Here is a 23,960-nt window from a genome sequence, read left to right as displayed (position 1 = left end):
ACTTGATTTTTAGTGAGGGGAGTAAATAGCCACAATCTTTTTACCTGTTCATGCCTCCAGGGGCTTTCTGAGCTTCTTGCTCGAAAATGACATGCCCAAACTGAATATTGTATTTCTCAGCAATTACAAACTCTGTGTAAACAATCCTGGCATCAAAATAAAGCTAACACTTGTGAGATTTCATTAGAGGTGTAAATATTACAGCAGATGTTACTGTGTCAAAGCTACTGAGGCTGGAACACTAAGAAACTACTTTTTTTTTTAGCATATAACCCCTTTAAAAATATGCTTTGGTTCACATTTGACTCCAGAAAATCAGTAATCAACATATTCAGCCCAAACACTGAATTCACTTGTCAGCTCTTTAGCTTTCTGCTTTAATTGGAAGCCAGAAACCACAAAAAGAGGAGACAGACTGCAAATGCAGAAAATGAAAGGAAACCCAAACAGCTTCAGGTGTATCTTTTTACTGACCAGTGTTGTCTTCATGGTCAGGATGGTGTTGTTAAGATTGCTCTCCATATTCACAATGTCTTCGGTGACAGAGTTTACTTGGAGCTGAAACCTGGACAGCTGAGCCTGGTAATTCTCCAGGTCTGAGTCCAGCATACTGGAACAGACAGGATGCCACAAACATAACATACCACATCTATGAAGTCACATGAAATTGGGTTTGTTTTTGTTTGTTTGGTTTTTTTTTTTTTTTTTTTGGGGGGGGGGGGGGGGGGGACTGTACTCAGGCACAATTTATACTGCTGTCATTTCCATGTGACATAAAGATCCAGTTTGAGCATTCAACTGGGTGTAAATGTGAAAGACAGTCACTCAAACCTTGAATAGTTTCCAGTGGTTACCTTATTTCAGTCTCAATGTCCCCACCGAGATATCTTGCCATGCTGAAATCAGACGTGTAATAACGGTTTGGATACACCTGATCCCCCTCAACAGTGAAGGCTTCACGGCAGTTTTTAGGTGGACGGCAGTGCTGCATGACCCTCCTCGCTTTATCTTTTTCCTGAGATCAAACAACAACAACAAAATGCAACATCAATCCTAAAGCACCACTCTAGGCAATATCCAGGCATAAGCAGGTCTTAGTAAGACACTTACTTTGATTATAAGGATTGATTCTATCCCTCGCATATCAATCAGACAGTTGATAATCACTGGGCTTGTTGCTGTGATTATGTCCATTACCGATGGGTACTCCGGATGATATGCTTTCCTGTGAAACAGCACAGAGTGAAAACAAAACATGCTTAAAAAAAAAACAAAAGTTTCAGAAAAACGTAATAAGAAAAAGAAAAGAAAATCTCACATAATGCCGACCTTCCATGAATGTTGTACGGTTTATCAGAGAAGGGGCTGACGATAATCTGTGGCCTGTTGCCCTTTGGATAAAAGCGAGTCATCAGCTCCTGGAGGACCGCCTCGTCTTTGTAGTTGTCGCAACAGAACGCCTTCACGAAGCTCCGCAGACAGCACTCCACAGCCACAGCTAACGAGGGATCCTTTAAACTGATACATGCCCCTGGGAATAAACACAGACTGTCAGCTTCAATATATCAAAAGTAGAAAGCTTTGAATTATTTAAATGTTAAAGATGCTTATAAAAAATAATAAAATAAAGGTACAGCGTTTGCTTTTTTGCGTGAAAGAAAAGAACATTAGACATATGTCTGTACAGTAAATACGCAGCTGCAGCTAGAAACTCGTTAGCTTAGTTAGCGTCAAGATGAAAACATGACAAAAACCAATGCACGATAGTGAAAAACTATGATGAAATGTATTGACGCTTTTGTCCGCCAATAAAATGAGATGAAAATGGACGGATCAATCAGAACAAACTAAGTTGTTCAGAAAGGTGGGACAAGTTGGGGAGTGATCCAATCAGAAGTAATCTCCTTGTGCAGTTAGGTCAGATTTGATCTGCCCAGGGGAAACATACAAGTTCTCGCGCTCTCAGTTTCTCATGAAAAAGCAACAAAATGTCAACACTTGTGAAGAAGAGAGAAGCAGGACTCGTTTCACATTTGATGTCAAGGAAAATAAGATGCTTCTTAAACCATGTGGGGCAACTCCCTGTCTTTGTGATGTGCTCCATTTAAAGTCTGAAGTCAGAGTTTCCAACTTGTTATCTGTACTGCCACTGTTGTGTGCTTGTGACTTGCCATACAGAGATAATCGAGCACACTATCCATGACTTTTCTTCAGTCATGCTTTCAAGCACAGAAAAACGACCCCTGCACTGTATTATGACTACTAGTGAATGGCTCTACCTCGCTACAAGTTGTCTAAGGAATGCAGGACCTCGTTGCTGTGAGGCAATGACGCTAACAGGGCACGTTTTCTTGATCAGAGAGCTTTAGATGTGATAGCTGACAGATGACTCACTTCTTCCTGTTTCCAGTTTTCAGTCTCTGTTCTAGTCAAACTGGTTATTGGCGCTTGTTTTTAATTTAGTATGCAAACATTAGAGTTTTATCAATCTTCTCATCAAGAACGTTAACAAGCAGATCGTATTGAACTGAAAAGTAAAAAAAAACAAGTCTGAAAATATTTTTATCCAAAAAAAAAAACAAAAACCTAAAAATGAGTGTTACCTATTGGACCAACAGGTCTCTTGAGGAAGCGTCCCGTGGCATAAGCCTCGCTAATTGCACTCATCATGTCAGGCACCTGGTCTCCAAAGCGCTTTAGTTTGTTCGATCGACTGGCGAGCAGCTGATTCTTCCTCTTTAGTTTGGACTCATATGAAGCCTGTACGTTCCTTTCCTCCAGTCTGGTAAATACAAAGAGAGCAAGATCATAAACTTTCACTTCCCTGACAATATGTTTACACCAGAGCTGATTTACTTTGTTATACCTCAGCTTGTCCAGTTCTTCCTTCCCTTTGAGAAGCGCCTGATGTTTGTTCTTGATGTCTTGATTCAGGTGCGTGCACTTATTCTCGAGCTCTGCAAGCTGCTCTTTCAGATTACTTAAACTCTTCTGCCGTTTCGTGTATTCCGAGTCTCCCTCACTGTTCAGACTCTTACTGAAACAGAGTAAAAAAAAAAATATTGAAAACAAATACATCAGCTGTATTCCATCAAAGACTCGGTGCTGTTTCCTGCAGTATATTGCAAGTAAACCTGACAAGTTTGGGATCAAGTTTTGGGTGGCTTGCGACCTAAAATCCAAGTACACAGATGCAAAAAAAATCAGGCCACTGTGCGATGTGTTCACTGCTACAGGTACACATGTGGTAAATGCAGACGACAGATACCGTGGCAGTGCCAGGATTGTGAGTGATGAAAATGTTGAAATGTACTCACTCACTTTTTATCATTATTTGTAAATATGTGTACAAATGGTTGGTTTTTTGTACTGTTTTCATCAATAAATGTCAGCAACAAAGGACATACACCCATGTGTGTTGATTTCTCCCTAAGATGGCAAACTGAAACACTCCAAGTTGGTGACTTTTGGAGATTTGTTTCCCTGGATGATTGAGAATGCATCAAGATGAAACACAAAAGGAAGCTCACCGCTTTTGTTGCTGCCATAAATGCCATTAGTTCAGGGAGGTCCATGAACCAATGAACATGCTCCATGCACCACTCAGCAGGCCATTTGTAAATATGTGTACAAATGGTTGGTTTTTTGTACTGTTTTTATCAATAAATGTCAGCAACAAAGGACATACAAAGGACATGTGTTGATTTCTCCCTAAGATGGCAAACTGAAACACTGAAACACTCCACTCCCCCACCCCCTCAATCACTCACTGAGTGATTGAGGGGGTGGGGGAGCTGCTAAAAGCGGTGAGCTCCCTTTTGTGTTTCATCTTGATGCATTCTCAATCATCCAGGGAAACAAATCTCCAAAAGTCACCAACTTGGAGTGTTTCAGTTTGCCATCTTAGGGAGAAATCAACACACATGGGTGTATGTCCTTTGTTGCTGACATTTATTGATAAAAACAGTACAAAAAACCAACCATTTGTACACATATTTACAAATGGCCTGCTGAGTGGTGCATGGAGCAAGTTTTGGGTGGCTTGTGACCTAAAATCCAAGTACACAGATGCAAAAAAAATCAGGCCACTGTGCGATGTGTTCACTGCTACAGGTACACATGTGGTAAATGCAGACGACAGATACCGTGGCAGTGCCAGGATTGTGAGTGATTGCTGAAAATGTTGAAATGTACTCACTCACTTTTTATCATTATTTGTAAATATGTGTACAAATGGTTGGTTTTTTGTACTGTTTTCATCAATAAATGTCAGCAACAAAGGACATACAAAGGACATGTGTTGATTTCTCCCTAAGATGGCAAACTGAAACACTCCACTCCCCCACCCCCTCAATCACTCACCCCCACTCCCCTCCCTCCAGAATTCCTAGGTAACGACCTAATATACATATGAATGACTAGCCAATTTAGCTTCCACTTCCACCATTTGACTGCTCTCGGGTTTTATAGGTAGAAAGGTAGAAGCCTGGGGATGCTAGTGTTAACATGAACTCTTACTCCCCTACCTTGCTTTTGCCTTGTTAAGCTTCTCCTGGAGAAGGTTTTGCTCTTGTTCCGACTGTTTCAGCTTGTTTAGAGCTCGAAAATAAACGACCTATTGGAAAAGATTGTGACATTAACATGACGTCAAATATTTCTCTATGTATACAGTAAATAAGTAAATGTGCAGATTAACACAGCGCCGTTTGTCAGCGACTACCTCCTGGTCCTTGTGTGCTTTGCTAATGATCTTCACTTGTTCTTTCAACTTAACATTGTCCTCTGATAGAGACTCTTGCTCTTCTCTCAGAGTGTCAATTTTGCTTTTGATGCATTGAAGCTTCTTCTCTAGCTGTATGATCTTCGTCTGAAGATGAGAGAGACAGAAACAGGTTTTTAAAGACAATGCCTGAAAATAATTACCAGCAGGATAGAGCCACTCATCCCCACAACCTCAGGATATCTACTGTAAACACAACCATGCATTATGTGAAGGAAGGACTTTGAGTTTATGCAGAGATGAAGGTCTGAAGTGGTCTGACATTTATAAATAGGGTTGTATATTTAACAGAAAAGAAACACTTGTGACTCACCTGACAGAGCTGAAGGTTATCCTTGGGTTTGTAATTATTTTCTTCCTTTTCAATGTCTTCCTTCAACTGCTTTAAGAGCTGCTCCTTCTCACTCACCTGAAAGAGATAAAAAAAAAAAACACATTTATTAAAAATTGCAAGCTCTATCCAACCAGCAAATGTTGCGTTCAAGCCTCAAGATCAAGTCTTACCAAACACCATACCATCGCCTTCTTCAGATTCTCTAAAACAACCTTCATGTCACTGAAGGATGCAACATTTTCATATCGTTCCTTCTTCTGCAGGAACTCTTGCTTCAGGTCCTTGAGACACTGGACACAAAAGCATTTTAAAATATGTTTGATTTATGTAAAAATCAAACGCTACTCATAGATAAACATATAAGCTGCAACTGGATACAATTAGGGTTCCCAAATAAAAGGCAGAAAACCAAGAGAAACCCCAAAGAAGAAGATGCTTTTAAAACTGTCAGTGTTTAACCAAAAATAAACAATGTAAATAACATTTCTCCAACGTGTATTTGCTTTATAATCTCGCTTGATGTGCAACATCAACGTTCAGCGGTTTGTGTGAGGAATGCCGTACCTCCTCTTGCCTCTCAACCTGCTCCCGCGTGACCATTTTAGTGTGTTTAATGTGGATGTAATCTCTCTTCATCTGCTCGAGCAGAGTTGCTTTCATGAAGAACTACAAACGAAAAAAAGCAGAAAAGAAAGCACTTATCAAAGTGAGCTTCATTGCAGGTGTAACCTTTAAATCTTAACGCTTTTAGCGAACGTGGCGTTACGCTACCTTATACTTGTCTGTTTCACTTTTTGAATGCAGGAACTGCTTGCTCATTTCTTGGCTGAGAATGGATACTGGGTTATCCAGCTGGAATACACAAGCAAATATCCTGTTAAGTCCTTTAATGTGTATGATTGTGCAGGAAGCAGTACAACCTCGGGGCATCTACAGGAAAAAAATTTAAAAAGTAGCAAGTACCTGGATGTTAAAGTGGTCCAAAATGCCCGTTAATTCCTCCTTTTTGTTTGAGACGAGATGTCCTAAAAGAGATAAAATGCAAGTAAAGTGGTTTGAACCTCTGTTGCCCTTCAAAAGAGGTTATAACTTACATGCCACTCATTGGAAAATAATAAGATGGTACTGTACTGTGTTCATAATTCCTTAAATTTGGACAAGATCTCCTACACCACTGGCCGATATCTAGCCCAAAACACGACGGAGCCTCCAGTGTGTTTTCCAGGCTGTAGACACTCACTGTCTACACTCACTTCACTGTGACAGGTTTTTAGCTAATAGCTCTTTGTGAATCTTGTTGGTGCATAAATACTAATTTATGCCTGTTAAACTTGGTTACTTTGGTAAATTTTTGGGTAGATTCAACAGAAGAAACGTGAATAAATTCTGTGATTTTGTGTGAGAATGTAATAATAGTGTTATAATAATGTTAGTGGCTTAACATACAGAAGAACATTCTTCTGAAAATGGTCAGGTACAAGAGTGAACATGCATACTGGCACATGCAATTTAAGTTCCTTTTATTTATAAAATGACATTTACAACATAGGAAAACCAGCGGCTGAAAGCAGTGCCATGCAAATAAAATATATACAAGTTTATAGAGAAAATTCCAGACTGAGAGTAAAGAATGTATACAGCATTAGGAGGTGACAGTGTGGCTGAAGTGTTTGGTCTCCACTCCCAACTGTGTCTGGTTAATCTAAGATTTCCAGAAGGTTTCACAAGACTTGGACCGACTCACAGAAAGTTTTCCAGTCACAGCATCTGTGGAAAGTCACCTGATTTGCTTTTCAGCCTGCAGGTCCGGCATCCATCACTCGAGAGCCGATGTTCAATGGTGATACTGTCGCCGTAAACATCCTTTTTGTAAGCATCTGGCCCTCTGTTTCTCAGCTTTACTGTTATATCTGCAGTACTAGAAACCAGAGTGTATTTTTAACATTGTTTTAGTGACGTGCTAGTAAAGAAATCTGAAGCATTTTTAACACTAAAATAAAGACACACAATTTATTACTGAGGGACGATATTAGGATCTATTACTTACTTTTCATTGGTCTTCACAAAGTCTTTCAGTGACATTCCTCTGTTCGTCACAGTGGCCTTTCCCCCGAGGCCTACAATCAAAGCGGTCAGGATAGCGCTTTTTCCACCTGAGGGATAAAGCAGTTACAAGACAACAAATTAAATCGGTGCATGTAAAGCATCTTACAGACATGCGGTGCTCGGCAGTGCTAGAAAACTATGCAAATGATTGTAAATGATGCATCAACTGAAAAAAAAGAAAAAAAAAGAAATCAGTGAGCCATCTTTGAATAAACAAATTTTCAGTGAGCTCAGCATTAAACAGTTCCTTACATAAGCTGATACTTCACCTAAAATGATTCAGCCAAGTGAGCAATAAATGATAATCTTGTGAATCCTGCAAAGTATTTTTTCCAGTGAAAGAAATCTAAATGTTTAAAATGTTTTACAGGGGAGTTTGTGTGGCGTTAAGTGACAAAATAACAAAGCTGGAGAGGGATGGATCAAATGTTCTTCTGTAGATAACAAAATTGGGTGTTGTTCATTCACTCTGTATTGTTGATCCACAAAGGGTGACAAGGTTTTGTTCTGGATTTAGGCCTGAAGTCTAAAGATGCCATTCCTTCCTGATATATTAGAAGTCTGTTATATCATTTTAAAAACAAACTCTCGATTTAAGTACGACTGTTCATCATTAACGCAATGCAGAGATGGTCGAGATGATCTGCTGAATTTCAAACCAAGCATCAGAGTGGGGAAGAAAGGTGATTTACGTGCAACATGAATGTAACGTGGTTGTTGATGTGAGTATTTGAGAAGCTGTTCATCTACTGGGACTTTCCCCACACAATCATCTCTAGAGTTTACTAGAGAAATATCGAGCGAGCGGCAGTTCTCGCGTTGATGTCAGAGGTCAGAGAAGAATAACTGCACTGCTTAAGGCAACAATAACTCAAATAACCACTTGTTACAACCACGGCGTGCAGAAACACATCTCTAAATGCAGAGCATAGCAAGTCTTGTAACTTACAGTAGCAGAAGACCAGACTGGGTCAGCTGAGAACAGGAAACCAAGGCTGGATGGTAGCATCAAAATTTGAATTCAGGCTCTTGGTGGTGTAATGTTGTGGGGACTACTTTTTTTGGCACACTTTGCTTAACTGAGCATTGTTTAAACACCTCAGGCAACCCGAGTTTTGTCGCTAACCATGCCGATCCTTGTATGACCACAGTGTACTCATCTTCAAAAAGCTGCTTCCAGCAAGATAACACAGGATGACAAAAATCCCAAATCCTCTCAGTTGGGTTTCTTGAACATGACGGTGAGTTCGAGGTACTCAAATAGCTTGTACAATCCAAAAGCACCTTTGGAATGTGGTGTAATGAGAGATTCATATCATGGACCTGCAGCAACTGTGCTATCATGTCAACATGGACCAAAGGTGAGAGAAGGTCCAACCCCAAACTAGCATGCTGTAGCTAATAAAGTGGCCAGCAAGTGTTTCTATAGGGAAAAGAAAGCTATACCCAATTAAAATCACATGTCAGACATGACAACATCCAGGTACAATCAAGTGAAGGGAAAGCTCTTACTTCCATTGTGGCCAACTATGAAATTCACGTTTGGCCCAAACTGGAACGGACCAAAAGAATGATGGCACATGAAATTCTTCACAGTGATGCTTTCAATGAGTCCAATGTCACCCTAAGAACACAAGCAGAAAACGATATTTAACCTTTAACGAGCCGGGAGGAGCAAAGACAAAACTTTGTGTGGGTTTTAATGTTGGGGCGAAATACTCACTGTAGAAAACTGAGCGAAGGCCTTGGAACAGATCCCCTGATGACTTGGGTTTGCATCATCTGGCGTATTTTCGATACTCGCAGCTGCGACTTTGCGGCTCTTGAAAGTTGTTGCTTCAGTGATCACTTTGCCTTTTCTCTTACTCATTTTGGAACAAGTCACTGTCAGAGTTAACATGACAAAGCAAATGAGATACCATTATTTTTAACTCCCCCTATAGCTCAGCACTGTCAGCTTAAATGAAACTTTCACTCATTTTGCAAACTGATAAGTTTTTAATTCTACTAATGCACAACCAGAACAACTTTTCTCGTTCAGTCTTAATCTATTAAACTGGGCAGATTTGAATGCTTCTATTAATAAGTGTGTCCACCTGCAAAAGCCCTAAATAAGCCATCAGTATTAGTAGTAGTTCCTTGTTTAAATTTGCAATCAGAAGTGTAAATATGTCAGCGAGACATGCAGCAGTTTGGAGACGGCACCAAAAATGTATAGGGAAGCTTACACAGTGGTGAAAACTAATTTCTCATAGAGTCAGCATGTAAAAATAAAGAAATATGCATTTTGACTTGAAGTCAGGAAGCCGCCACCTAAACTAGCAGATTCAGCGGCGATACAAATAGATGATCAGCAGTGCAACATGTAGCTAAGCGTTTTGCTTCCACATGCAACTCTACATAACTACAGGCACCAGCAAGCCGAGCTACGCTGCATCTATAGGTCACAATGAGCTGGATCTGCTATGCCAGCTGCACCAACATGTAAGAGCCTCTGAGCTCAGTGAGAAAACAGTTTCCAAAAGTGCACACCAAAGTCCAGCTCTTTGTCTCACAACCCCCCTGCAGACCTCCGCTAGAGCTCAGCTCTCGTGGATCACGAACAATATAGCACCTTGTTAGAAGTCGCCTACCATCGCTCGATCTCGTGGGAAGCCTTCAAAAATATTATGATCACGGGAAGAGTGTGCGTCGCTTTACGACTTCCTGGTCGTACGGTGTGACTGCGTGGAAAACGAGCCGCTGCCGTGACAGTTGTGGGTGTGATTTCGGTTCTAAACACGGAACACGAAGCGTGCAGCGTGATTGGCTCGGCATCATTGCTCGGCACCCACCTGTGTGCGTGCGTGCGTTCAAAACAAATGTAACAGTTTTTCCCGTTTTGTTTTTGTTTTGGCTGAAAATAGAAAAGCCGGGGGAGTGAGAGAGGAAGTGGAGGGAGGGACCGGGGCTTTAAATGGTGCTGCATGTGGAGTTAGACTCTATATTTTATTTTATTTTATTAAAAAAACGAAAAGAAAACAACAACAAAAATGCAAACACATTGATCTCCGGGAGGATTTTGTGTCATGGCTCATCGAAGCCTTTAAAAGGCGTGAGTGCACGCCCCCATGTCCTCCTCCTACCGGATCCCAGTTCAGTTTAACGACAGGAACAAGATGAGACGTGATGCCTGCAGCAGACGTGGTGAGAAAAAAAAAAAATTAAGTTGAAGATCCGTGTAACACATGTGAAAAAGAACGCAAACTAAACTGTGAAGCGACGGGCACTTTTGGTGACAAAAGTCTTAAACTACCCTTAATTTTATTTTGCTTGCAATACGCCAGGAAAAAAAACAGACCTGAGCAATTTATCTTCAGACTTTCTGAAGATTTTTCAAACGTTTTCTTTGGTCACCTCATGTTTTCTTTTCTTTTTTTCTTGATCTATGAGTCATTCAAGCATTAAAAATAGTCCCGTAACTCAAGCTTTGAATCAGTGTTGGTGACACATCATAGACAGCTTAGTAAATAACCAATACTGAATTGTATCTTTAGGCACTTGAGGCTAGTAGACTGTTTATTTTTGCACCAACAAGGTGATTCCCAAAGACCTATTCCCCGAAAACTTAGCATATCTATGCAAAGTCTGCAGTATTTGTTAAAAGATGTTTGTGGTGGCCAAAAACGTTTCAGGCCTAAAACTATCAACAGCAGACAAACAGTGAAGGTTACACATCTAAGCTTTAAGAAAAGAGTGAGGAATCCAAGTTTGACATTTTTGGTTCCAGTGGTTGTACAAAGGAGGTCCAGAGAGAGAGGTACAACAGTGAGTGTCTACAGCCATCTGTAAAACATGTTAAAGCTGCATTTCAGCCAGTGGTGCTGGTGGTCTCTTAGCATCAGATTTTGATCCACAATACAACACCATCTGCGTCTGATTGGCAGCAGCTTTATTTTTAAGCATGACAATGACCCCAAACACAGTGCCAGTGCAGGAAAAGCATACCTGGATAGACATCTTTCACCTGAATAAACTTAAAGTTATATCTTTTAAAAATGTTGGCATGTTCTGCAGATGGACAGTAGATGGCACCGAATGCCAGTGTTGTGAAATTTAAATGATCTGCTTTCTCACCTGATCCTGATTGTGTCTCTCCTCATCAGGCTGCCTGAGCTGTCTTTATGTGTAGTTTTTAATGTGCTAATAATGAGATGGGTCATTAAGTCCTGTGTATGACTGGTGGCGCCAGTGTTCGGCAGCCTCACCTCTGTCAGTGCGCCCCAGGGTGGCTGTGGCTACAATGTAGCTTGCCATCACCAGTGTGTGAATGTGTGTGCGAATGGGTGGATGACTGGTTGTTTAAAGCACTTTGGGGTCCTTAGGGACTAAGTAAAGCTCTATATAAATACAGGCCATTTACCATATAGCTTGTTTGTTTTGTAAATGAACACCACCAGTCTCACTGCAATTCTGTGGCCTGATTGAAGTTAGATTAAATTGCACATTAGTTGTTAGTAGATCACAGTAGGTCAAAAAGAACTCAAACAGCTGCTGCATTTTTTTTTTGAGTGGTTTAAATGGCACAAATTTGTTTCTCTCTATCATCATATTTGTTTTTGTTCATCTGCTGTTGTCAGTTAAGTGAGCGGTTAAACAGTCCAACAAGTGAATGTTTTTAAGAAACCTGAGACTCCTCTGCAGCCCAAGACATACAGACCTGAATAATAATCCTCTTCTTATAAGAATAAGCAATGAGATAAATGCATAAGTAAAATAGTTGAATGCACATGTGGCCAAATAATCATCTGGTGTGTTTAACAACTTTTCCAGTTACATTAGAAATTACTGCAAAGTCAGTTCAGATTATATACGTTTTGGTTGGTTAATGGTTAGAAAATAACAAAAATTGCTATCTCATGGAAATTATGCAAAGTGTTACTTTGTTTCTCTGCTAACAGTTCTGACATAGATGACTATAACACAAAAATGCATGCACCATCATCAAAATGTAAAAGTTGCATTTTAAAAATAAGGAACTATATCGATCCCACAGTACATGGCGTTGCAGCAGTTGTGAAGTCAGTTCAGTCTTATTTGTATAAAACTGAATATAATTCAAATCTGTATGCTGTTGAACTCACAATAGCATCGCCTTTTCAGTTATTTATATTGGAAGTTTAAGATCCTACAATAATACAGAGAAAACCCCAACAATCAGATGACCGCCTGTGAACAAGCACTTGGCAACAATGGGAAGAAGAACCTTCCACCATAACCAGGCTCGGGGAGGGGCTGCTATCATTAAATGCAGAGTGGTAGTAACCTAGGCCACACTACAGTTTAGTACAATTTAAGTGCCTTTAAAAAAAATAATGGACTGAAGTTTTGTTTTTTTTCTTAAGTCGTAACACATTTGTCTTTACTATTTTGCAGATATATTTGATGTCTAAGCTTCACGATGTGTTCAATTCCCGGGCTTCCAGCACCAGGAACAGAAATCTCTGTTCTCATCACCAGGGTGAACCTGAAACCCAACTGTGGTCTTGTGGAATTATGGGTAAACATGGATGATGAGAAGAAACACATTTACGAGCAGATGAGAGAGGAAATTCAGACTCCTCACAGGAAGTTTTCTGGATTAGAAGGGAAACCAGGGGATCTCTGTCTGGTCTGCATCAACGAAACCTGGCACAGAGCTCGGATCGTATCGATTGAAAGTCAAACATACAGTCTTTTTCTAATTGATCAGGGACAGCCCCACATTGCCACAAGTGCAGTTTTAGCATGGGCTCAAAATGACAGCTTTCTCCTGCCTCCTGAAATCGAATGTTGCATACTTGCAAATATCTTGTCCCTTGAGAAAAATTTCCCTCATAGAGCTACAAAGTTTTTGATGTCTCTGCCTGGGAAGAAGTTTAGGGGACTCGTTCAATATGTACTGATGCCGGATAGGACAATTCTCCTTGACATACCAGTTGTTTCGAAGCACATGTGCAAGTCTAGAGTTGCAAAGAAGATCCCAGTGGAGGAATTTAAAAATATTGTACTGAAATGTCTAAATTTGCCCAATGATGAGTCTTCTGAGGCCTTTGATGTAACACAGGAACAGAGCCTGAATGTTAGCAGCCAATTTGCTAAACATAACCAATACTTTTACCCAGAGCTGCTTACTGACATTTTGGAAACGGTTTATGTGACTGAGGTAATTGATCCAGAAAATGTTTTTTGCCAGCTTGTTATTCTTTCAAAAGCAGTGAAGATATTGTCTGAACAGATCCATCAACACTATGAAGAGAGCTCTAGTTTTGGAGAGGAACTTCCGCAGAGCTGTGGGGATCCATGTGCTGCTAAAGGGACAGATGGCAGATGGTACCGCTCATTACTAAAGCAAAACATTGAGACCTGTGATGGTGCTGTAAAAGTTTTTCATGTGGATGAAGGAAAAAATGACTTGGTGCCTGTTGAAGACATCAGGCCACTGGCTGGCAAATTCCTGAGAATGCCAGTTATCACATATCGTTGTTCTCTAAATGGAATAAAAGAAAATGGCAGAGAGTGGACTGCAGTGCAGACAGATTTGTTGAAATCACTCCTGCTGAACAAGACTGTGGTGGTGACGTTTGACCACTATGATGCGACTCAAGATGTCTATAATGTTACACTCTATGCAGCTAATGCTACCTGTGTCAACAGTTCTTTTCTGGAGAAGGCAGACTTTATTCCCCTCTCTAAGCTTGAGCAGGATTTAATTGTCCAGAATGAATCTCTTAACTCATCCATTCTCAGTTTACTTGAAGATGAACAATGCATGAATTTACAGAACAAAGTCCATGTCATTCCTGATGGTATACCGGAGGGAACTGCGCCAAGCTCCAAAAACAAAACGGTCAATGGTGGACAAGAGTGTGCATCTCCTTCTTGTAACGGTGACATTTATACGAAAGCAAGCTCTGAACCTGCAGTAGATTGCAATGGGAATACTGCATCAAGTTTCTGCTCTGAGTTGCAAAGTGCTTGTCATGACAGTGCATTCACTGTAGGAAGTAGTGTCACTGTAAAGGTGTCTTGCATTGAAAGCCTACAGAAGTTCTGGTGTCAAATAACAGAAGATGACGACTCCCTCAGATGCCTTATGCAAGATCTGCAAAATCACTATTCAGCCGCCCGCTCTCAGCCACTTATTCAGTCCATCTGCGTTGCCCGTAATCCAGATGATAACATGTGGTACAGAGCAAGGATCGTTGCTAATAGCAATTCACCTGTTGTAGACGTGAGATTTATAGACTATGGTCAAATTCAAAAGGTCCCTCTGCAAGATGTGCACCCCATTGATCCAGCTTTCTTGCGGCTAAGTACTCAGGCTTTCCCATGTTGCTTATTCAGTCTGAAGAGTCCTACTTATCCCGTTACCACTACTTGGAATAGCGATGCCTTAGCAGAGTTTCACAAGTTTGTGGATTTAAGTGCGTCGACAGACAGTAGTTTGAAATGCGTTGTAAAGGCAGTGGAATCTGATGAAGAAGGTCTGCTGCTTAATATGGTAGACATTCAGACTGCATCTGGTAGTGCACGTGAGCTTCTGGATAAGAAATGTGCACAGTCTGAGGCACATCTGCAATCTCCTCCACAAGTCACATCTGATGTGTACAATTACTCCACATATAATATTGAGGTGGGTGGTAAAGAAAATGTGTGGATAACGTCTTCAGAGACTGTCAATCACTTCTACTGCCAACTGGACAGGAATGCTAAATTGTTTGACAAATTGATGGAAAGTGTTGCACAACTCCTTAGTGAGCCACAGCGCTCAGATCAGACTCTTGGACTCAGTAGCTTGTGCTTTGCAAGGTACACTGATAATGAGTGGAACAGAGGTCAAGTAGTAGAAATAACTCCAAAGCACAAAGTGCACTTTGTGGACTATGGGGATACTCTTGTAGTCAGTGAAACTGATATCTGTCCCTTTCCCACTGAAGCGAGCGTGGCCAGGTCATGTCCAGTGCAAGCTATTCCCCTCGGACTGTTTGATGTCCCTGCAGAATTACCCCAGGAGGTCAACCAGTGGTTTGCAGATCGTGCTGTTGGCTGTAGTTTCACCATTTCCGTGGCAAAAGTGGAAAATGGAAAGCTAATTGTTGAACTGTATGATGGCTCAGTGAGTGTGAATATGAAAGTCAGAGAGAGGATGGCTAAAACTAAACAAAACAAAATGACCGATGTCAATCAGCAGACTGACCAGCACCACTTTAACAGCTTGAACAAAGGCTGTTCAGCACAAGAATCAGTATTGGTGGAGACAGCAGGACAAAATGGAGTCCATGGTAACGATAGGATGTCTGCTGCAGATGATTTAAAGGGGAGTTCAAAATCCACAGCTAATGTCGCTTCACCACGGATTGAGCATGCAACGGTTTTGGATGAAGGAACAAAACCCATAATGCTTGTCACTCTTGAAGACAAAACTGTGGCAGAGACTTCTGTTCAGATTTGCCACAGTGACTCAGACACACAGCACTCCAATTCTTGCCTTGAGAAAAACTTGACCATCTGCATGTACAATTGGCCAAATATTTCTCAAAAACGGATTGAGGACGTGTACGCTTCCTGCATTGTTGGACCACATTATTTCTGGTGTCAGTACAACACTGAAGATCTCAACATGATATCAAAGCTTGCTCAGGAAACTGGGCAAATTCAAGACGCAGTTTTTCCTGAGGTACTGGTGCCTGGAAGTCCATGCCTTGCTCTCTTTTCCAGTGACAACCAGTGGTACAGAGCTCAAGTAATTCAAAAGGCTAACAGTACTCTCGATGTTCTATTTATTGACTATGGAAATGAGTCTGAAGTTAGCATTAAAGATGTGAGGTCAATACCCCAGCATCTGCTGGAGATTCCTCCTCAGGCATTTCTTTGCTTTCTAGATGGCTTTGAGTGTGAAGGCTCCTGGGACGATGACGTGTATGATGACTTCTACAATCTTGTGGTTGATAAGCCGCTCAAATTGACAGTCATTAATAAGGAAAAGTATTCAGAGATGGCGGTTCCTCAATATGCAGTGAATATTGAATGTGTTGAGATGTTCATCAGTAGCTTAGTGCAGGAAAACAGGAAATCACTGTCAGGAGAAAATTCAGAGAACCAGACTGATCAAGCAGAAAGTTTCTCCCAAGGCATTCAAACTGAGAACAACACAACTCATTTTGATGCTCCCAAAGGAAATGACAATCTTTGCATGTACAAAGAGCCACAGCTTTCCCAAATCGATGCAGAGACTGTATATGCTTCTTGCATTGGGGATCCCTTTTACTTCTGGTGCCAGTATGCCAACACAGAAGGTCTCCGTGAAGTGTCACAGCTTGTTCAGGAAGCAGGAGAGGCACAGAAGGACACGATGCTCCATGAGACTCCCCATCCAGGGAGTCCATGCCTCGCTCTATATTCCAGTGACAACCAATGGTACAGAGCCCAAGTAATTGAGAAAGCGGACAGCACACTGCATGTTTTGTTCATTGACTATGGAAGCGAGTCCGAGATTGACATCAGGAACATCAGATCATTATCCCAGCCTCTGCTGGAAAAGGCTCCTCAGGCCTTTTTGTGCTGCTTAAATGGATTTAAGGAGTCCGAGGGCTCCTGGAATGACTCAGTTTACGATGACTTTTACACTCTTTTGATTAATAAACCACTTAATCTCAGAGTAATCAGCATAGGAAACCACTCAAAGGTTGGTGTTCCTCAGTATCATGTTGAAATTGAGTGTGAAGGAGTGGCTGTGAACACACTAATGCAGAAATACTGGAATCTGGTTACAGAAGAATGTGTTGATGCTGAAAGCCATCAAACAGAAAACCTCCCACAGGGTGGTCAGACTGAACCTGATGTGAAACAAATTTGCGTTGCAGAAGAAAATGTTTTTAAATGCATGTACAAAGAGCCGCGACTTTCCCCCAACGATACAGAGATGGTATATGCATCTTGTATTGTGGGACCACATTTCTTCTGGTGTCAATATGCGAACACAGAGGACCTCTGCAAAGTGTCGCAGCTTGCTCAGGAAGCAGGAGAGGCACAGCAGAAACTGTTCCCTGAGACTCCTGGTCCAGGCAGTCCATGCCTCGCTCTGTATTCCGATGACAACCAATGGTACAGAGCCCAGGTTATTGAGAACGCTGAAACTTCACTGCATGTTGTGTTCATTGACTATGGAAATGAGTCTCAAGTTGACATCGGTGATATAAGATCACTGCCTCAGACTCTGTTGGAGAAGGCTCCTCAGGCCTTTTTGTGCTGCTTAAATGGATTTAAGGAGTCTGAGGAGTCTTGGGATGACACAGTTTATGATGACTTTTTCAACCTTGTGATTAATAAACCACTCAGACTGACAGTAATCAGCATCGGAGACCACTCGGACATCACTGTTCCTCAGTATCACGTTAAAATTGAGTGTGAGGGAGTGAATGTGAACAAACAAATGCACAAATACTGGAAAGGAGTGGCCAGAGATGGTGCCTTGGCAGAAAGTGTGGAATCAGGTTAGTAGACTGCTAGTTAGTGTTACTGAAATGACTGAAAGGTCCTTTGCTAGTTTAGTTTATCTTGACTTTTTTTTTTTTTTTTTCAGTATACAAGGATGAAACCAGTGCCAAGGACGAGATTGACGAGGCTTAAAAGCTGTCAAGTGATACGGCAATCGGTACGTTTAATACATAAAGGTCTCTTTTTGATAAATGCTTCTTTTTTTTATGTATTATTAATAGCAACTCACAGATGAATTATCTATCAAAAGTAAATTTCCAGAAATGGAGAATTAATGACAGCACTAAAAAAAAATCTTTCTTTGTTTCTTCCAGCTCTGGGGAGCCAAAATGTGTCTGATACGTTGTTTCAATATGAAGTAACAATTTGTCTTATTACATTTTTTTTTTTTATATTTGTCCCAATAAAGTGTTTACATAGATTAAAACTGGTTTGTTTATTTATTTTCATGGTTTCTAAACATTTGAACAGATAGTTTTGTAGACTGCATTGGCTGGCAGATTTGCAGCTGCTTAGCATTTGTACTCTGATTAAAAGAACAGTAATGCAGACTTGGAATAAATCTCTACAACCAAATCATCAAGATGAATGTATAAATAAAAGGGATTTAGTCTTAGCTTTTATAGCTTTTAGATTTGTTTGGATTTATTGTTATAACAGGTTATAATATTCTTTACCAGGTCAAGTCTCTAGAAACGCGTACAGAGTCATATTTTTGTTTTTTGACAATCCTTAAAGATGGTTTGATTCCTAGAGCAGTTTTCACTTTTAATCCAAAATGACTTGCATTTGCTTATAATAAAGATTTGAGCATTAACAATTGGTGCTGTTTAATTTTTATTTTTTTTTTCTATGGATATTTATTTGGCATTTCATTTATGAAACAACGGTCACTTTAAGGCACTTTATGTCTTAACGTAGAATCTCTGAGTGGAAAACTCAAACTATCACTGCTGGCTCATGGGGTATTATCTAAGTAATTTTTGAGATTGAAAAAAAAAAACTCCTTACAGTTTAGAAACTTCTAATGGGAAGAAACGTTGAGCAGAACCAGGCTCAGGGAGGGGGAAGCCATCTGCTGCAACTGTCTGGGGCAGAAAGGAAAGAGAAAAAGGGCACACACAGAGAGATGAGACAAAAATCAACTGTGGCATGAAAATTAACATTAATGACATGCTGCAGTGGTGTATAAACACCTGGGGAAGAAATGCTCGGTGCATTTAGGAAGCCCCTCCACAAGCCCGAGCCTTTAATGGCGAGATGTTCAGGCTGAACCAGCCCTAACTATAAGCTTTATCAGAAAGGAAAGATTTAAGCGTAATCTTAAAAGTAGAGAGCATGTCTTCAAAGTCTTGAATCTAGATGAAGGGATCAGTGTTGGTCAAGTTACTTGAAAAAAGTAATCAGTAACTAATTACTGATTACTTCCCCCCAAAAGTATTCCCGTTACTTTACTGATTACTTATTTTCAAAAGTAATTAATTACTTAGTTACTTTTTAAAAACACGATTTACAACCTGAATAGGTAATAAAGCAATAGATCTTTCAGCCCACTTTTTCTGCATAATCCATCATACAAAAGGTAATCAAATGGAAAAGTCTTTTTTTAAAACTTGTTTTATTAGTTTTAATCTTTTAACTTTATGCATCAAGCAAAAATTAAATTATATGCACCATTCTCTGACTGGAAGAAATTTGTTTAACATTTAAACCTATTTTCTGCACATTCCAGCACATAATTAATTTATTTTTTTGTGTTTACACTCAGTCTTTCAAATAGATGCAAGTAAAACACAGCAGAAAATAAATAACATCAAAGACTAGCGGTCCTGTTGCTCTATTTTCACCTGTAAAGCAGGAGTGGCGTAGGCAGAGGTTTGCCCCGGTGCAGGTGAGCCGCAGCGGTCAGTGGAAGAATCCGTGAGTTTCCCATTACGTGGTAGCGCACTCCCGGTGCTTGCTTGGAAGTTTAGGTGGTTTTTTTCACTGTAAAAAGAAGTTTTACACTTGCAAGAAAATCAGGGTTTTAGTAATGCAGTAACGCAGCGTTCCTACGGGAAAGTAACGGTAATCTAATTACCGTTTTTGCAATAGTAATCCCTTACTTTACTCGTTACTTGAAAAAAGTAATCAGATTACAGTAACTCGTTACTGCCCATCTCTGGAAGGGATACATGTGTGGCAGGTTCAAAATGACTAAAGTCAAGAAAAAATGTACTGGGGTAATAAATGTGCTTCATGTAGGCCCATTAGATCTGGGAATTGTTTGTCAGCAGATGTGGAAAACCAGTATAGAGTCATGAATGTGAATAAAATAATGTTGTAACTAATAAAGCAATTAATTAAGAATCTGGCTATATCTGTGAAGCACAGGACACTTAAAATGTTAGCCTGATTTATTTCCACACTAAAAACAGACACAATGTGGATTGTGTTACCTTTTTTTTACTTGTTATAGCACATAAAATGAGTTTTCACTTCCTAAGACAGGCTAGCCTTACTTAAATCGCGTCCTTGCTGTTTTTGAATAATAATAATATATTTTTATTAATATATTATTATTATTGATAACGATCTAGACACGCCCTGGTTTCCTTTCCGCGTTTTTACCTTCAGGTTAGGAGCCATCTAGTGTTGATCCGTTGCTAGGATCCACTGTTGCTAGGTTAAAATGTCAGAGTTGCACCAAGCTGCAGCAGCAGGCGACTGTGATCAAGTTGAGGAGCTTCTGAGGGAAAATAAGTGCAATCCCAACCAGAAAGACATCGACTGGTACAGCAAGACACCTCTCCACTGGGCAGCGGCTAAAGGTAGTTCGTTAAATACGTGAAAATGAGGCGTATCCGTGTCCCCTGGTGACTGCGCAAGTCTTGGGCTCAAATTACCTGTTCGCATTCGCTGGAAAATGAAAAATGTGATTAGACCACGTGTACGCTGTTTATGCAACATAAATGTTAGTGTCAGTACACTAAACTGCGCTTTATACCGTGCGTAAAAACGATTTAGGCACAAAGTCGGAATTCATGAATATTTGTTAGAGCTGCCTTTTCACTAAATATTTAATACAGTAGACAGCATTCATTAAAAAAATACTTTGGAAACAGTTTCTCCTTTAATAGCCATAAAGATGACGATTTTTCTGTAAAAGCTTGACAAAAAAAAGCCCTTTCCTCAATTCTATTGATTCAACATTGAAATCTGACATTACATCAAATTTTTAAACTACATTAATATTGAAACAATATCAGAGTCGGATAAAATACATTTTAAAGTTCAACATTGATGTTGAACATTTATTTTATATCAATTTTTCACCCTCTGTTAAAAGTGAATCAGTGTTGAATTCTGATGTTGATTTTTCCATCACTTTTGCATGCTCCGTTAATAGTGAAGCAACAATGAAATAATCCTTTAAAAATCAACAGGACTAATACTAAACCACTGCAAATTATCATCAGCATTTAAACCTGTGCATAAGACAGTTGTGTATGATCTAAAAACAGGATAACCATTATCTGTTAAACATTATGTTACAATTTAACATGTCCATAATAATATCCCAATATTATTAAGCATTACGTTTTATCTTTGCATCAATTAAGAACAGTTTATTATATAAAAACTTTTTTTTTTTGTTCAGTGTATTATTTTGAATTCATTGATTCTAATTTACTCTGGAATGGGGCTGGATATTGGGTGTCCTGCACCACCCATCTGATCTGGAGCATATAGGAGCCATTCCTGCACTTGTTGGGCAAAGGCAAATTCAGAAACTGCATTTACCCTCAGCTGCTGAGTCAGGCCATCTGAGACAAAAAACAAAATGTGAGCCAACATGGGAGCTACAGGCCAACCTTGTAGTTTGCTAAGAATCAGAGTTTTGAGTTGCTGCGTCCAGACCAGTCTCTAAATATTCAACAATGTCTTTTTTGTGCTTGTATGTTAAAACTGTGATTACACACTGTTAGGTATTTTAGTACCATGGTAGCATTTACTGGATATTGTTTTATAGTGACATTATGCAGGAAAACTCTGTCATTCAATAAGGCCCCTTTGTTTCAGTGTTTTTCTCTTTGACCCAAGAATTGATGTGTGAGAATCACAGGCTGGTACAAGGTTGAAATACCACAGAGATCACTCCCTCAGCTACATTAGTTTCTTAATCTCTTAGGAGACGCCTGTTGAAGGCCAAATGGTTTGTTTCAGAATTCACTAATGAAAGAACTCTTTGTTTTGTGCCTTGAAAATATGTCGCTGAGATAATCACAATTGTAGCTGAACTGATACACTACACAAAGGATGCTTCTTCACCCAAGGGCAGGAAGACGCTCCCTTATCTTGGTCTGTACTGGTTTAAACTGATAATCTGCTGTCTCATGAATTTTACCCTCTATATAAACTGTTGTACTTGTGAATAAAGTTGAGTCAATTTGGGAAGACAATCTAAAGCAGTCTCTGTTTTCTTGTTCTCCCAAGCTGCTCCCGAGCTCGTACTAACACGCTGAATGGCATGCTTGAATATTGCTTGAGAATATATTTGACTGTGTTACAGACTAAGGGACATTCTCTGCTGATAGGTGAAGGTACATTCTCTGCTGATAGACGTCCACGCCTCGAAGGAAGTCGATCCACGGATTAGGCCCTGGAAACCGTTTCCTTCACACACTATAGCCAATTTTTTTAGGTACACCTTTTCAACATCTCGTTTATTGTCATTTCTAATGAGCCAATCAGATTGCAGAAACGCAGTACTTTTAGGCATGTGCGGCACTGTACAAAAGCCTTGCACTACACCTCATTTCTTTATATTTTGCTTCCAAGGTGCCAGACTTGTTCGTAAATTTTTACCGAAACCACTACCTTGACCTCAGCAATAGTTTTCCAGTCTTTCAACATTATTTGGAAATGCTTGGCCTGCTTTTTTACTCATTTTCAGTCCGGTCCTTGTACCTGACCATTTTTTTTAGAGGAATCAAGGAAAAAACGTGACTGGACTTTTCTTGAAGATGTTTCGCCTCTCATCCGAGAAGCTTGTTCAGTTCTAAGACCAAATGGTGGAGAGTCCCAAGTGTGAGTTGTCCCTTAAGAGGGTCATTGACCCACTATTGATGAAAGGTGGCTTTTTCACACACACACAATAGACAAAGACAACATCTCCCAAGATTTCAAACATAGAGAGGTCTCTTTTCAGGTTTTCTGGCTATTTAGGGCGAGGCAAGGTCTCACAATGGTTTCACCCAAAACCTCTGCTATGGCCCACACCCTTTTTCACACCTTGAAAAAGGGTGTGGGCCATTATTAGCAAAGGTTTTGGGTGAAGCCATTGTGAGATTCTCCACACTGCTGGAGTAAATATACTTTGTTACTGTACTTAAATAGAATTTTCCGTTCTCTGCACTTTACTTGAGTATTTATGACTACCTTTTTACTTTTTCTCCCTACATTTTTAGAGAAAAATCTGTACTTCATCAGCACTACAGGAGAGGAGACGCATGAAAAGAGTGGCTTTTTGTGTGTCAGGCATGCTCCTAGCTAAAGGTCCAGCTGCTGTTTTTTACAGGGAGAGAAATGAGTGAGCCAAAACCTTAAGGAGGGTCCCTGAAAACGTTTATAAAACACTCTGCACAATATTGTTTAATTTCCCCAATAGCCCTAATTCATCAAAATAAGTATTCTTAACTTGCTCACAAACTAATTATATCTTTCCATAGGACACACAGAAATGGTGAGGATACTTATAAAGCATGGAGCCAGACCATGCCTGAGGACAGAGTATGGGTGGACCCCTGCCCATTTTGCTGCAGAGTCTGGTCGGCTGGCAGTGCTGCGGTTGCTGCACTCACTCCATGCACCTATTGATAAGGAGGACTGCTGTGGAGACAAGCCAGCGCGTATAGCCGAGATATACGGACACCAAGACTGTGTTAGATTCCTTAAAAAGTATGACATGAAGCCCGGTTCTCAAATTGTTGTAATTTTAATAACAATAAACTATATATAATATAATGCTTGTACATGATTAATATATGGTCTTGTTTTGTGTGTTACAGAGCAGAGATAGAGTGCGAGGTTTATCGCAAGCTATCAGCGCGAGAAGGGGTTTCAGTGGATGACACAGATGAGGAGTGGGCAGAACGGGACAAAGAAAACTTAAAAACTGAAGCAAGATGTGAGCCCAAATCCCATTTACAGAAATAAAATCCTCACGCAGGTTTTCTTCTA

At 40.2% G+C, this 23,960-nt stretch overlaps 3 protein-coding genes across 6 annotated transcripts in view; 2 read left to right on the top strand and 1 right to left on the bottom strand.

Annotated features, from left to right (window-relative positions):
- Positions 1-20,480, bottom strand: part of smc6 (structural maintenance of chromosomes 6) — a 27,741-nt gene extending 7,261 nt beyond the window's left edge. The window contains exons 1-20 of one of the 4 annotated variants that reach the window (XM_085441630.1): positions 20,349-20,480; positions 19,586-19,724; positions 18,750-18,826; positions 8,944-9,104; positions 8,733-8,844; positions 7,162-7,267; positions 6,896-7,032; positions 6,078-6,139; positions 5,886-5,966; positions 5,679-5,780; positions 5,285-5,404; positions 5,094-5,189; positions 4,721-4,867; positions 4,527-4,615; positions 2,867-3,037; positions 2,604-2,782; positions 1,330-1,531; positions 1,111-1,225; positions 855-1,015; positions 475-610 (exon numbers count right to left, since the gene is read on the bottom strand). In XM_085441630.1, coding sequence (XP_085297756.1) covers positions 475-610; positions 855-1,015; positions 1,111-1,225; positions 1,330-1,531; positions 2,604-2,782; positions 2,867-3,037; positions 4,527-4,615; positions 4,721-4,867; positions 5,094-5,189; positions 5,285-5,404; positions 5,679-5,780; positions 5,886-5,966; positions 6,078-6,139; positions 6,896-7,032; positions 7,162-7,267; positions 8,733-8,844; positions 8,944-9,090 — 2,163 coding nt within the window. In that variant the 5' untranslated portion in view covers positions 9,091-9,104; positions 18,750-18,826; positions 19,586-19,724; positions 20,349-20,480. Of the gene's footprint in view, positions 1-474; positions 611-854; positions 1,016-1,110; positions 1,226-1,329; positions 1,532-2,603; positions 2,783-2,866; positions 3,038-4,526; positions 4,616-4,720; positions 4,868-5,093; positions 5,190-5,284; positions 5,405-5,678; positions 5,781-5,885; positions 5,967-6,077; positions 6,140-6,895; positions 7,033-7,161; positions 7,268-8,732; positions 8,845-8,943; positions 9,105-9,853; positions 9,955-18,749; positions 18,827-19,585; positions 19,981-20,348 lie in introns of those variants that run through there. The other 3 variants (XM_085441632.1, XM_085441631.1, XM_085441633.1) reach the window with 3 other exon arrangements.
- Positions 12,647-18,172, top strand: tdrd6b (tudor domain containing 6b). Its single transcript, XM_085442191.1, has 3 exons — positions 12,647-17,734; positions 17,824-17,895; positions 18,053-18,172. The coding sequence occupies exons 1-2, from the start codon at positions 12,661-12,663 to the stop codon at positions 17,868-17,870; spliced, it is 5,121 nt and encodes a 1,706-aa protein (XP_085298317.1). The 5' UTR covers positions 12,647-12,660; the 3' UTR covers positions 17,871-17,895; positions 18,053-18,172.
- On the top strand, positions 20,378-23,960 carry ankrd66 (ankyrin repeat domain 66). The gene is made up of 3 exons (XM_085441640.1): positions 20,378-20,548; positions 23,450-23,678; positions 23,789-23,960. Exons 1-3 carry the CDS (start codon positions 20,410-20,412, stop codon positions 23,934-23,936), a joined length of 516 nt encoding a protein of 171 aa, XP_085297766.1. The 5' UTR covers positions 20,378-20,409; the 3' UTR covers positions 23,937-23,960.

This window comes from Copadichromis virginalis, linkage group LG19 (assembly GCF_057382275.1).
Source record: "Copadichromis virginalis isolate Kocher_CV1m ecotype Utaka linkage group LG19, C_Virginalis_male_GT1.1, whole genome shotgun sequence".
Classification (NCBI taxonomy): domain Eukaryota; kingdom Metazoa; phylum Chordata; class Actinopteri; order Cichliformes; family Cichlidae; genus Copadichromis; species Copadichromis virginalis.
Note: the sequence above shows the minus strand (reverse complement) of the source record. Positions and strands in the feature narration are given on the sequence as shown.